The following is a 15357-nucleotide window of genomic DNA, read 5'->3' on the forward strand; positions in this document are numbered from 1 at the left end:
GATTCCGGGGTAGAATAGGTCTTCAGCAACCCATGCTTGCCGTAAAAGGTGACTATGCTTGTCGTAAAAGGCGACTAACGGGATCGGGTGGTCAGGCTTGCTGACTTGGTTGATTCATGCCATCGATCCCAATTGAGTGGATCGATGCTCATGATATCAATCACCGGATTGTCTGGTCCAGACTCGATTATTTACAGACCGCCGTCATATAGCTGGAATATTGCTGAGTGCGGCGTTAAACAAGAAACCAACCAACCAATCATAAGACATCTTGTCGATTGTACAGTTCCGACCATGTCATGATCATGCGTCCCGGAACCAACATTCAATGGTGATGACACCAGGTGTTCGCGAAAGGTGAGCGTATCCTGCCGTACCGGTGGCACCCGTCGCGAACACACACAAAAGTAAGTCACCTGTCCACCTGAAAAAAGACCCACGGGAACATGGACCTGCATCGGACATCATTTTTGTCGCTGTTGCATGAAATTTTGAAATGTCATCCACATGTCTACCATCGAACACGGGGCCGGTCGGGTAGCCTAGTGGTTAAAGCGTTCGCTCGTCACGCCGAAGACACGGGTTCGATTCCCCACATGGGTACAATGTGTGAAGCCCATTTCTGGTGTCCCTCGCCGTGATATTGCTGGAATATTGCTAAAAGCGGCGTAAAATCAAACTGACTCACTACCATCGAACACAATCAGGGGCAAGTCACCGACAGGTACACGAAACACACTTTTACTAATCAGAATTAGAGCTTGAGTCACTTGCGTTTGTTTGAAGCATCTGTATTCGTTCATCTACCCTTTTGTCGAGTACGTATTTGCCTATGAAGTAGAAACAGCAAAACATAGAACACTGATAGGTTACTATGCCCAGTACAACGTAAAGAAATGCATCTGATCCGTACGTTCCTATCAGCACACCCCCTACGTAGGGGCCGACCATAGCTCCGGTGTATTCCCCTACACTTCCAAGAGCTATTACAAATCCTGTTAACTGAACATGCTCCCTGGCCCAAGAGAAACTCAGCGCTGAGAAAGGTGCACAGAAGAATCCGAAAAAGGCTGTAACACATGCAAGCCACGTTTCACTTTCTCGTCCGAAGACAATAAGCATTATAGATGCTGAAAATAAGCCAATATAGCAAACTATTATAATCCAAATCTGACGAATGAAGATTGAGATTACTGTCATGGTGATTCGCCCAGTCACAAAGGCTCCCCAGAAAAGCGCTGTTATTAACGCCATGTAGCTGGTGCTGATGTTCATCGCGCTGTTCACTCCGTAAGTCGAAAGAAGGTTCCCATAAGTTACGAATATTCCTCCTGCAGGCATACACAGAAGGTAAAAGAACACAAGGAAAAGGGTGTATCCTCGTCGGTTGTTGTAACTGTCGCCAGTGGAACGAGATTCAAAGATCGTGGAGTAAGAAGGAGATCTCTGCCTGAAGTACGTGTACAGGACGAACATGATGATAGACAAAGGGACGCCAGAGGAAGCGAGGATAACGTACACATACTGAACACGATGGGTCTCATTCGGACACAACGACCCGTCTTCTGTGATGGGGGTGGTCATATTTGGTGGAGATTCCTGTTCGTGTAGGAAGGGGGCAGCCACTAAGGACGCTATGATAGGACCCATGGCGAACCCAGCGATGACCAGATGAACAGCAAACGGCTGGTGTGGCCATAAATCATCTGCTCGGAATATACGACCTGCAAACAAATACATGGTGTGAGTGAGTGAGTTAAAATTTTACGTCGCATCGGCACGAATACATGGGAGTGAGTGAGTGAGTGAGTTGGGTTTAACGCCGCTTTTAACAGTATTCCAGTTATATCACGGCGTGTCAGCTTAATGTGGGAGGAAAGCCCCTAGTGATGCAGGTCTCAGACGTTTACCACTTCGGTGAAACCGACGAGCACGGGTATGGTGCTGACAAACCTAAAACATCATCTGGGCGAACTGGGATTCGAACCCACAATCATAGGTTTCTGGTGTGCCCGACGGCCGCAACTCTGCACAGCGAATCGCGGCGCCTCAGAAAACTGGGCCACCCGTGCCCCCTACGAATACATGGAATATTTTAATTGTTTTATAGTAAGTTTGTTCTGTTGCGTGTATCCAAATATCAAAATGCTGTACCAATAAATACAGTGGCATCTCTATTGAAATGTTATCACATCTCTACACATGGTATCGAGACCAGACCAGACAGAACAAAACTTCGTTTTGTTGGGTTGATTCCCATCCGGGATTCGAACCTATAATGTTCGAAGGAAGTGTTATCCCAAATAGAACATTTGTTACATTTGAACACTTTGTAAGTGGCATTGTGTGGTCATGGCTTTCGGCCACGGGAGCCGTGCCAATTTACTTTTGTCAGAGGGGTACACAGAGTAGGTGATCTAGACTACCAGTTATCGGTCTTCGTAAATGGCATTGTGTGTTCTACGAGATGACTTCAAAGATCGAGTGGTCAGGCTCAGTGACTTGGGTGATTGGATGTCTTCTTCTCGATGGATGGTTCGTTGCTCATGATTTACTCCGAGCCGATAAGTATTAGATATAACGTATTTTGGTATGACGTGGCCGGGGATCGAACCACCGACCTTCCGCTCCTCGGGCAGACGCTCCATCCACTTGACCACGGAGGCGGCCCAAAGAGCACGGTTGAGGTGCTGACAAAGCCAGGGTCATCATAGAGACGAACATGGGATTTGATCTTTCGATCAGCTGTTCCTGGAACGTCTAAGGGAAGCAAAACTGCACATCTAATGGAAGCTATTCCAGACAAAACATGCATGCTTGTATGTATGCACTATTCGACATGCTTTGAATTTTCAATCAGGTAATGTAAATCAAAGTACTTACTGTTAAATAGCACCCCTATGCATAGAGCGGTAATGGCGGACATGACTATTGCTGAGTACACACTGTCCAGGAATGGGAAGACACACTGTGACGCAAGGGCTATTGTTGTTGCCGCTGACATCACAAGGTGGAGCTCCAGCTTGGCCAACAGGAAGCAGCCCAACACTGAGCCGAGGGCATTCATCATACCAAACACGAAGAAGATGATAGAGATGGTGGCATTGTGTGGTCATGGCTTTCGGCCACGGGAGCCGTGCCAATTTACTTTTGTCAGAGGGGTACACAGAGTAGGTGATCTAGACTACCAGTTATCGGTCTTCGTAAATGGCATTGTGTGTTCTACGAGATGACTTCAAAGATCGAGTGGTCAGGCTCAGTGACTTGGGTGATTGGATGTCTTCTTCTCGATGGATGGTTCGTTGCTCATGATTTACTCCGAGCCGATAAGTATTAGATATAACGTATTTTGGTATGACGTGGCCGGGGATCGAACCACCGACCTTCCGCTCCTCGGGCAGACGCTCCATCCACTTGACCACGGAGGCGGCCCAAAGAGCACGGTTGAGGTGCTGACAAAGCCAGGGTCATCATAGAGACGAACATGGGATTTGATCTTTCGATCAGCTGTTCCTGGAACGTCTAAGGGAAGCAAAACTGCACATCTAATGGAAGCTGTTCCCCCAAAACATGCATGCTTGTATGTATGCACTATTCGACATGCTTTGAATTTTCAATCAGGTAATGTAAATCAAAGTACTTACTGTTAAATAGCACCCCTATGCATAGAGCGGTAATGGCGGACATGACTATTGCTGAGTACACACTGTCCAGGAATGGGAAGACACACTGTGACGCAAGGGCTATTGTTGTTGCCGCTGACATCACAAGGTGGAGCTCCAGCTTGGCCAACAGGAAGCAGCCCAACACTGAGCCGAGGGCATTCATCATACCAAACACGAAGAAGATGATAGAGATGGTCTTTAAATCGGTCCCGAAGAGGCATTGCAGTGCTGGCAATGTTGGTCCGAGCACTCCTGTAAAACTGCCCTGGAAATATAACATAAATAGGGTTTTACTTGACTTACAAAAGTGGAGGTCCAGGTACCCTCAATAATGTATTTGGAGGGCCCTTATAGGCAATATGAGTGAGTGAGTGAGTGAGTTGGGTTTAACGCCGCTTTTAACAGTATTCCAGTTACATCGAGGCGTGTCAGCTTAATGTGGGAGGAAAGCCCGAAGTGATGCAGGTCTCAGACGTTTACCACTTCGGTGAAACCCGCGAGCAGGGTATGGTGCTGACAAACGTAGAAACATGATCGGGGCAAACCGGGCTTCGAACCCACAATCAAAGGTTTCTGGCGTTCCCAACGGACGCAACTCTGCACAGCGAATCGCGGCGCCTTAGACGACTGGGCCACCCGTGAGTCCGGTAACGGAATGATATGACGTTGTGTACTGTAGGTTTCTTTAAAAACTTTAGAGCCTGGAATGAATTATCAAAGAAATGTGGATAGTGGTCATAATTGATGGATGAAATGACAGACGTCCATAATTGCTTTTGATGCGCTGTAGGTACATCGATTATTACTGTGCACGCCTTGGGACGCAGTGTATGTTTTCTTTCCGTGCATTTCTTCATCTGTGCCTTACCGGACACACAATTGTGCGACGCGCAAAACTCTGCATAGGGAATATCTTCTGAAAGATTACGGGGTAGAATAGGTCTTCAGCAACCCATGCTTGCCGTAAAATGCATGTCATCTATCCCAATTGCGTTGATCGATGCTCATGATGTCAATCACTGGATTATCTGGCCCAGACTCGATTATTTAGAGACCACTGTCATATAGCTGGAATATTGCTGAGTGCGGCGTTAAACAACAAACCAACCAACCAACCATCCAATGTGCGATTCCAGATATATCATAAGCACATGTTAATGAACTTTATCAATTGCCACATATGGTATTGTCAAATAGTGATGATACCAGGTAACGCGAAAAGGGAAACGTATCCTGCCCCATCGGTGGCACCCGTCACAAACACATGCAACGGCAAGTCAAATGTTCACCTGTGAAAAACACGGGATTGCATGAGAAATGATGTTGGCCACTATGCGTCAAATTTGGAAACGTCATCCTCAAGTTTACCATAAAACGTTTTAAAAGCTTTGCAGAGGTATTGACTCTTACTCACTTTGCTTTCAAGATTACTATATTCAAGGCGTTAAACAACAAACCAACCAACTAAAATATTTAACCCGTGAAGATCCGAGTAGGATAGGTCTTCAGCAACCCATCGTTGTCGTAAAAGGCGACTAACAGGATCGGGGAGAAGGCGGTAATAAGTGCTGCACTTCTGCCGAAGCCCTTTGTCATTTTGGACAATAAAATATGTTTATTAATAATAACAGGATCGGGTGGTCAGAATCGCTGACTTGGTTGATTCATGCATGTCGTCGTTTTCCAGTTGAGTGGATCGATGCTCGTGATGTCAATCACTGGATTGTCTGATTATTTACAGACCTCCGATATATGGCTTGAATATTTTTGAATGCGGCTTTAAACAAAGAAACGAAACAAATAACCTAAATATATTTACTTTTTGCATAGTATACAGACTTGGACCAGACAATCCAGTGAGTAGCGATCTACCAAACAGCGAGCCTAACAACTTAATAAAGTAGAATCTAACGACCAGCACAGACTGTTTCGGACTTATTCTCACGCGGAATTCCCACTGGTGACGCTGGTATTGAGTATTTGAGGCCCGAAAGTTTGGCTTGGAACCGATAGAAAAACTTGAAAACTAGTAAATTGATAACAAAATGGTATCCCTGTGGAATGCTAGCGCGACGGTGCTACAATCGATGACTTCACATGTTGCCATGACGACTGAACCGGCAAGGTTGGCAGAGTGAGGAAAAATAATCATCTGATTATAATAATATTTCTCCGGCGCAGTATTTAATCGATACGATATTCATCATGGATTCATGTTTTTCCTATTTCTAATTAAGGACGTGATACTCGTCAAGGACATAATTCCTACACAGTGTAGGGTCTGTAAGGTTTCCGGGATTCGAATTCAATTCAACAACGTTTTCACCCAATCGGATTTAAGCTTGTACAGTAAACTACGGTTAAAACGAACTCAAAGGGACTACTAATTTTATTTCGTTATAACCGTAGTTCGTTATAAGCATATATACACCTTACTACAACAAATAATCGGGACCAAAAAGTAGGTTCGTTATATCCGTCAGTTCGTTATAAGCGTGTTCGTTATAACCGTAGTTTACTGTTAATGTTTTAGATGTTGTATATGTTGCAAACAGGTGTTGTTTTTGTTTTTTTCTTAAATATCACAGTGGGTCATCTCTCAAGACCACGTAGCCTACCTTCACTAGATTATTGATAGAAGAGGTGCTGTCAGATACCGTTCACACAGATGATCTTCCCGCCCCTACTAAGACGGCCACACCCTGCGCGCGTTAGGACACGGTTTGTTTCACGCCGCTCAACGATATTCAAGCTGTATTAGACCCTTGAAGATTCCGGGGTGGAATAGGTCTTCAGCAACCCATGCTTGTCGTAAAAGGCGACTAACGGGATCGGGTGGTCAGGCTCGCTGACTTGGTTGAAACATGTCATCGATCCCAATAACGTGGATCGATGCTCATGATATTAATCACTGGATTGTCAGGTCCAGACTCGATTATTTATACAGACCGCCGTCATGTTGCTGAGTGCGGCGTTAAACAACAAACCAACCAACTAATCAAGCTATATGAAGGCGGGCAGTACTTTATCGAGTCTGGACCAGACAATCCAATGATTGTTATTATGAGCAGCGAACAATTCACCAAGCCACGGAGCCTGATCCCATCGTCTTCATAGTTGCTTCTTACGACAACCATGTGTTGATGGGAACATACTCTAACCCAGACGCTGCATCCTTGTTTGTGATGCCACTTTAATATGTGCCTTTTTATTGTAAAACGCTACCCGTGAAGATCCGGGGTAGAATAGGTCTTCAGCAACCCATGCTTGCCGTAAGAAGCGACTATGTTTGTCGTAGGAGGCGACTAACGGGATCGGGTGGTCAAGCTCGCTGACTTGGTTGATGCATGTCATCGTATCCGACTTGCGAGACCCGTGAAGATTCCGGGGCAGAATCGGTCTTCAGCAACCCATGCTTGCTCTAAAAGGCGACTATGCTTGTCCGTAAAAGGCGACTAACGGGATCGGGTGGTCAGACTCGCTGACTTGGTTGATGCATGTCATCGATCTCAATTGCGTGGATCGATGCTCATGATATCAATCCCTGGATCGCCTGGTCCAGACTCGATTATTTACAGACCGCCGTCATAAAGCTGGAATATTGAAGAGTGCGGCGTTAAACAACTAACCAACCTACTCGAAGTACCTACTGGTTGAAATGACATTTGAATCTAAAATAACTAATAATTAATTTCATTTATGCCAAGAAAGATATATTTTAGTTTGCCGGTTTGATCAAGCCGTTTTGGTATATGTACTGTGTTTCCAAAAATATGACGACTCCCTGTTGTGTTTTGCGAGCTCCAGCGATGAGCGTGAGTGACCCGCGATGGTCAAGTGTGTGAGAATTTCTGTGTGTTGCAGAGTGTTAGCGGCTGAGCACTAATCTTCAGGTATGAAATACTGTTTTTTGTTTAATATATTATCATGTCATAAATGCAAGTTTTGGAAATACGTCAACTTTATTGATAATTCATTTTGCATTTTTCAAAGCGCGTGTTGTTCGATTTTCAATCATCTTTGAGTGCTCAAAATATATGCTGGAAGTATTTATAATGTTTTCAAGTATTGTTATATCCCCTAAATGGTATAACTATTCTTTGTTGCGTAAATATCAGTCAAAGAAAATGTTTATTTACCGTAAATGTGAATTTTGTAGCGAGTTAAATTTAAGGAGAAATCCTTGTTTCAAAATGAAATGTAACCTTTATTGGGGATGATTTTGGATGAACATTATGAATGTTTGAATACTTTTCAAGAACTTTAATTGATTTATTTGCTTTATTATCACTAAAGAGTATATTTAATTTACTCTTCAGAACATATTTAATGTTACGAAGAACTCAGCCAATAAAGAGTGGTGAATACTCTTCTCTTGGGGGCACGGGTGGCCCAGTCGTCTAAGGCGCCGCGATTCGCTGTGCAGAGTTGCGTCCCTTGGGCACGCCAGAAACCTATGATTGTGGGTTCGAATTCCGGTTCGCCCCGATTATGTTTCTAGGTTTGTCAGCACCATACCCGTGCTCGTGGGTTTCACCGAAGTGGTAAACGTCCGAGACCTGCATCACTTCGGGCTTTCCTCCCACATTAAGCTGACACGCCGCGATATAACTGGAATACTGTTAAAAGCGGCGTTAAACCCAACTCACTCACTCACTCACTCACTATCTTCTCTTCATCATTTGTACGACCTACCTCCAGCGATGCTGTGTACACCAGGAGCCCTGTCAGCCCCAACTTTCTCCAGGTCGTCATCTCCATGCTGATGTCAATGTGTCTGAAACACAATATGTGAAATGGTTCACTTAGCGCTTCAGATTTATCTCAATGTAGGGGGCACGGGTGGCCCAGTCGTCTAAGGCGCCGCGATTCGCTGTGCAGAGTTGCGTCCCTTGGGCACGCCAGAAACCTATGATTGTGTGTTCGAATCCCGGTTCGCCCCCATTATGTTTCTAGGTTTGTCAGCACCATACCCGTGCTCGTGGGTTTCACCGAAGTGGTAAACGTCTGAGACCTGCATCACTTCGGGCTTTCCTCCCACATTAAGCTGACACGCCGTGATATAACTGGAATACTGTTAAAAGTGGCGTTAAACCAAACTCACTCACTCAATGTAGCTATGTTAACTCTCCCTGATAGTTATCGTTGAGGTGAGCTGAAAGATTATTCCTGTGAAGATCCGGGGTAGAATAGGTCTTCAGCAACCCATGCTTGCCGAAAAAGGCGACTATGCTTGTCGTAAAAGGCGACTAACGGGATCGGGTGGTCAGGCCCGCTGACTTTGCTAATGCATGTCATCGATCCCAAGTGCGTGGATGGATGCTCATGAGATCAATCACTGGATTGTCTGGTCCAGACTCGATTATTTACAAGAAAGACCAAGATTGTTGCAATTATATAGTGACTTTTGTAACATAGTTGTTGACCATAGCTGTTGAAATGTTTATTCTATGTTGCTTCCCGTATCTCTGTTGATGTTTCAGTTTCCACAATTGCTTTCTGGAAAGTGGTGAGGTGAGGTGAAATGGGGTTTAACATCACGTGCAGGATTATCGTAATTATACAGCGACTTGCATGCACGTGTGTGTGTGTGTGTGTGTGTGTGTGTGTGTGTGTGTGTGTGTGGCTGTTTGTGTTAATCCGGATTGATGCCGATTTATAGCGCTAGCACACTGAGATACCATGCCGCAGTTTGACATGAATACACCACTCAGACACAATATACTGACTCCGAGCCGACCAGTCCTTGTTTCTAGCCCCTTAAATGCCGAGCGCCAGACAGGGTAACAACAAGTACCATCTTTTAACGTCTTTTGGTATGACGCGGCCGGGGATCGAACCCCAGACCTTCCGTTCTCCGGGCGGACGTTATATACCACAAGACCACGTGCGCGGTGAGTCTTCTATTTTATCCAATATATTGGCTTCCCCTGCCTTGATCTTATTGAACATTGCACAACATGTCTTTCATACATTGTTCAGTTGAAAGAACAACGTCATCAACACGGTTTTCTTGCTCGAAGACCCGGGTTAGAATTGGTCTTCAGCAAACCATGCTTGTCGTAAGAGGCGACTAACAAGATCGGGTGGTCAGGCTTGCTGACTTCGTTGATGCATGTCGCCGTGGCCCGTGAAGACCCGGGGCAGAATAGATTCTCAGTAACCAATGCTTGTCGTAAAAGGCGACTATACTTGTCGTGAGAGGCGACTTAATGGATCGGATGGTCAGGCTCGCTGATTTGACTGATATATGTCATCGTATCCCAATTGCGTGGATCGATGCGCATGTTGTCAATCACTGGATTGTCCGGTCCAGACTCGATTACTTACAGACCGCCGTCGTATAGCTGGAATATGTTGAGTGCCGCGTTACGCAACAAACAAACAAACGAAACAAACAAAGCAAGTCATCGTATCCCAATTGCGTGGATCGATGCTGATGAAATCAATCACAGGATTGTGTGGTCCAGACTCGATCATATACAGAACGCCATCATATAGCTGGAATATTGCAACACAAACAAAACAGAATTATAATAGTTGAAGCCACTGGCGTCAACATATTAAAGAGATTATTCGTGTATTCACTAATAAGCATAGGTTTCCATTCATGGCGATATGCATGGGAAGATAACCACAGCTGGCATTATTGAATTCAAAACATACACGCGACAATGATTGTCCCAATTCCTATTAACCAGAAATGTTAAATAGGTTCAATATTCAAAGCAAACTCACGCATAATGGTGATTGCTTTTCTCTCGGTTACAGTGAATATCATCAAAAATAACAATGCACACATTGCGAGATTAATTCTGCTGACATATACATGTGAAGATGCCGGGGTAGAATCGGTCTTCAGCAACCCATGCTTGCCGTAAAAGGTGACTATGCTTGTCGTAAAAGGCGACTAACGGGATCAGGTGGTCAGGCTCGCTGACTTGGTTGAAGCATGTCATCGATCCCAATTGCGTGGATCGATGCTCATGATATCAATCACTGGATTGTCTGGTCCAGACTCGATTATTTACAGGCCGCCGTCATACAGCTGGAATATTGCTGAGTGCGGCGTTAAACAATAAACCAACCAATGACATATACATGTATGACTCGATGTATTCTGATCCCTGAGTCACCACTGTACATCGCGCATGCAGCTGTCGCTGAACGCCATGTTGTGAAAGGTGGTGATTTCTTACATCAACATCAGTGTACATATATTGATTATTTTATATTTTTCTTGTATCCCGTTGATTACATTTTCATCCATGATGCATATCTTATGAACACATGACCCGTGATGACCTGGGACAATTCAGTGATTGATATTGTGAGCAGCCATCTACCAAACACCGAGCCTAACAACTTGATTCAGTTAGTTGAATCTAACGAACAGCACAGACTGCTTCTGACTTATTCTCACACGGAAACCCCACGGGTCCTCGCTGTTATTGAGTATTTGAGGCCCCATTGCGACTGGGTTGTGGTGTTAAACAACAAACAAGCAAGCAAGCAAAGTATTCTTAAAAATGTGTTTTTCCCATGGAGTTGTCCATGTGATGTATCACTATGTCGTTCAGTGAGTGAGTTTGATTTTACGCCGCTTTTAGCAATATTCCAGCAATATCACGGGGGGTACACCAGAAATGGGCTTCACACTTTGTACCCATGTCGAGAATCGAACCTGGGTCTTCGGCGTGACGAGCGAACGCTTTAGCCACTGGGCTACCCGACCGCCCCTATGTCGTTCAGATATAGGGTAGTATTGTATAAATAGTTTAGGTAAAGTTGTCAAAAACACACTTTCCCAAAACGCTTATTATAGTATCCCTTTCAAACCAGTTTCCGAATATTTTTTCACCCAGATTGGGAATTTATCATTTACATCGCTGGGTAATATTTTAGTAGATGTAGTAGACCCAGTGCCGTGCGTCCGCAATTCTCAACCAACGGACGCTTTTGAGAACTTATAATCAGTGGTCAATCTTGGAGATACACGTACAAATAGGCATTTTGAAATCTTCTGACGAAACATGTTTGCTTTCGTGAAATACGCCTTGTTTCCTAAAGAAACAGAAACCTATTTTCTGCTGCCATGTACTGCCACTATTCCATGGTATTTGGTATTTGACAGCCCGTTCTGTTCTCCTGTGTCTTTAAGTGATACAAATACGTGGCATGAGCGTTCTCCGAACCAAGCAGGATGTTGATTGGGAGTAACTACCATTTTCCGTATCAGGCCTATTTCCATCCCCCTAGGAGGCAATTTGCAGGATGAGGTGAGGGAGGCCTATTTTCTCCCTAGATAGTACAAATTGTGTTTCATCCGAGCACAAAGAAGAGGATGTTGGTAAGAGTTTAGCCCCTTTAATTAAAGCCCGTGAAGATCCGGGGTAGAATAGGTCTTCAGCAACCCATGCTTGCCGTAAAAGGCGACTTTGCTTGTCGTAAAAGGCGACTAACGGGATCGGGTGGTCAGGCTTGCTGACTTGGTTGATACATGTCATTGGTCCCAACTGCGTGGATCGATGCGCATGATGCCAATCACTGGATTGTCTGGTCCAGACTCGATTATTTACAGACCGCCGTCATATAGCTGGAATATTGCTGAGTGCGGCGTTAAACAACAAACCAACCAACCAACCCTTTAATGTAAATGTTTATCAAAATTAGGCCAAATTCAATTTTAATTCTAATTCGACACTAATGCATAGATAGTAAAAGTTCAGCATATTTAAAAATATATGAGTGGTGTTACATAACCAGCTTCCGGACGTATGTACGTTTACAATCAAGGGATGAGAATGCTGTGACATTGTTGATGAACGGAGTACGTCTGTGTTGCAACGCCTTCCAAAGCGTCAACCCAGATGTTACACTCACAGGACGTCAGGATATTCCAGGTGCTCTTCTGGAATTTCTCATGTCTGCATACCAGCGGACGATGTTGCCTGGCAACAGAGCCTGAATTCTCTGATGCGTATGCTTCAGAGGACAAGCGTTTCCGTGACGCAGACAAACAGATCACACGCAACTCTTGGTGCAAATAGTGATTGTGTCATGCATATGTATGATTCATATGGCGTTTGTTTTATAACAATGAAGTACAAATTCAAAATATTTATACACCTCGTTAGCAGAGAAAGTGCTTCTTGTATTTTCTTGTCAAATGCCATGGCTGCCTCATTCAGTAACCTAAACAAAGGTTCCAGTCTTCTTGCCCTGCGTCCGGTCTTTTGGGTGGGATGGGAACGAGGGTTGGGTGGGGGTGGTGTGTGTTTGGGGTGGGGGGAGGGGTATCAATCAGTCCATGCTACAAACATGCGCATAATGTATTTTCGTTATTATTTGTATTTGAACCTTTAGCCTATATGTGAGTGAGTATGGTTTTACGCCGCTTTTAGCAATATTCCAGTAATATCACGGCGGGGGACACCAGAAATGGGCTTCACACATTGTACCCATGTCGGGAATCGAACCCGGGTCTTCAGCGTGACGAGCTACCGCTTTAACAACTAGGCTACCCGACCGCCCCTAGCCTATATGTACACAAACACATTTAAGGTGTGACTGGCGCAGATTAGATAGATTAATAATGGTAGCATGGTCGGGCCTCGCAACGGTCATGTTATGTCACAGTATAACACAGATGGATGGAATATTTGTTGTGTACTTTTTAACTGATCTTCCTGGTGTCACACTGAGGCAGAATGAAAGTTGTTCCGGTATAATATTTTTTTATAAAAGTGGTAAAGGTCTAAAACCATCATCGCTTCGATCTTTCCGCCGGAATAAGAACGAGAGGCGCACTAAATGTAACTCTGTTCAAAGTCGAGTTGACCAAAGAATGACCCTTGGATGACGGATGTCAGTAGGATCAATTGAACGTTTCTGGTCATATACAATTTTACCAAACGTTATGGATAAGTGTAGTGGCGGCAGTTATTTCAAACGCATCAATGCATCACGAATCGTGCTTGGAGATCTGCTCCAACATCTATTCATCGTGAAATATCGGAACTTTCAAAGAGGATTACTGAGATGGACAATTCCCAATTTAACGCACCGGTGGCCAAGATTATGTCCAATCAATTCCTTCTTTTCGCTTGTACCGTATGTTCCCTTGTTCTTTTAAGGTGAATAATTGACTTTCCTCTGCAAGTATTTGTGACAAGTGCCATCGATGTGGCGATACAATCACCGTTTCGCGAACACCTGGCATCATAAACAATTTCATAGTGATTCATAAACACATGCTCATGACATAGTCAGAAACGTACAATGAATTATGGTAATTGTTTTGTGGCTTTTAGTCAAAACATCAGTCGCTGGTTTATATGGCCCTGGGTATGTATGGGCCTCCGTCATATAGTAACTGTCATGGTAGAACCTACTACAGTAAACTACGGTTATAACGAACACGTTTATAACGAACTGACGGATATAACGAACTAACTTTTTAGTCCCGACTATCTGCTGTAGTTATGCTGTATATATGCATATAACGAATTACGGTTATAACGAACTAAAATTAGTAGTCCCTTTGAGTTCGTTATAACCGTAGTTTACTGTATATCAATTTAGTGGTTTTGGAAGTAGATCTAACACCTATAAATCTAAAACAGGGACTAATCGACAAAGGTTATTAATGTTATTATATTAAGACGTAGTATGAATTGCAGTGTTGGACAAGAGCACAACTGCACAACTTGACCCGTGAAGATCCGGGGTAGAATAGGTCTTCAGCAACCCATGCTTGCCGTAAAAGGCGACTTTGCTTGTTGTAAGAGGCGACTAACGGGATCGGGTGGTCAGGCCCTCTGACTTGGTTGATGCATGTCATCGTTCCCAATTGCGTGGACCCATGCTCATGGTATTAATCACTGGATTGTCTGGTCAAGACTCGATTATGTACAGACCGCCGTCATATAGCTGGAATAATGCTGAGTGCGGCGTTAAACAACAAAGAAACCAACCAACCAAGAGCACAACTGACCGCTATAACGCATAGATGCAGCATGTGAAATAGTCCAGATTGCCTTAGCATATGTAACTCTGTACAAGTGAAGTAGTCGAAAAGGTATCATTCAAAAACTATATATACGTCGTCAAAACAAACTGTTACCTAAGGGATGGTTATATTTAGTCCATCATGAAACCACTGATTCACTGGCTTAGCTGAAGTAGGATCAGTTATAACCAGCCCACCCTGTAAGTATAACTGACAGTATGGACGTTCTTACATAGAACGAATTTGTCTGTACACTGTCATCCCACTTGTAAAACCGGACGAAGAGATACAATGGGATTTCTTCATTCCACATCTAACAGCATTTGCAGAACAGCTACTTAACAACAATCTAGATATACAGTCAGTAACAGAAATATGTTCAAGGTTCATTTTAATAAAATAAGCAAAGTGTTTGAATAATAAGCAAAGAATACTTACGGCCGGCGACCTATCTAGATGGCAACTGTATGTCTCGGCAAGAGTGCACTCTATGAATATGCATGGCACTTGTTCTATTAGCATTGGTAACAGATGGTCGTATACTTTGTTGTATGTGCGTGATGTGGACGGTTTGATGGAATGGTAGTTCAGTCGTGAATCCAGAATAATCAAATGAAACATATATGTAAATTTATACTGGTTTTGTTTAAACTGATGAGGCTGTTTCTATTGTTAGATGTA

The 15357-nt window shown here is 44.0% G+C and overlaps 1 protein-coding gene across 1 annotated transcript; it reads right to left on the reverse strand.

Annotated features, from left to right (window-relative positions):
• Positions 1 to 707: 707 nt before the first annotated feature.
• Positions 708 to 15145, reverse strand: LOC139460711 (sodium-dependent glucose transporter 1-like). The gene is made up of 4 exons (XM_071242187.1): positions 15115 to 15145; positions 8361 to 8442; positions 3645 to 3930; positions 708 to 1724 (listed from the first exon to the last, which is right to left on the reverse strand). Exons 2-4 carry the CDS (start codon positions 8424 to 8426, stop codon positions 745 to 747), a joined length of 1332 nt encoding a protein of 443 aa, XP_071098288.1. The 5' UTR covers positions 8427 to 8442; positions 15115 to 15145; the 3' UTR covers positions 708 to 744.
• Positions 15146 to 15357: the final 212 nt, after the last annotated feature.

This window comes from Haliotis cracherodii, unplaced genomic scaffold (genome assembly GCF_022045235.1).
Source record: "Haliotis cracherodii isolate W230 unplaced genomic scaffold, xgHalCrac1.p SCAF_14, whole genome shotgun sequence".
Lineage (NCBI taxonomy): Eukaryota > Metazoa > Mollusca > Gastropoda > Lepetellida > Haliotidae > Haliotis > Haliotis cracherodii.

Coding starts and splice junctions, on each gene's coding strand:
- LOC139460711 (XM_071242187.1), bottom strand. CDS start 8,426: ATGGAGATGACGACCTGGAGAAAGTTGGGGCTGACAGGGCTCCTGGTG. Junction 3,931..8,360: donor TGTACACAGCATCGCTGGAG/GTAGGTCGTACA, acceptor TTATATTTCCAG/GGCAGTTTTACAGGAGTGCT. Junction 1,725..3,644: donor CATAGGGGTGCTATTTAACA/GTAAGTACTTTG, acceptor ATTTGTTTGCAG/GTCGTATATTCCGAGCAGAT.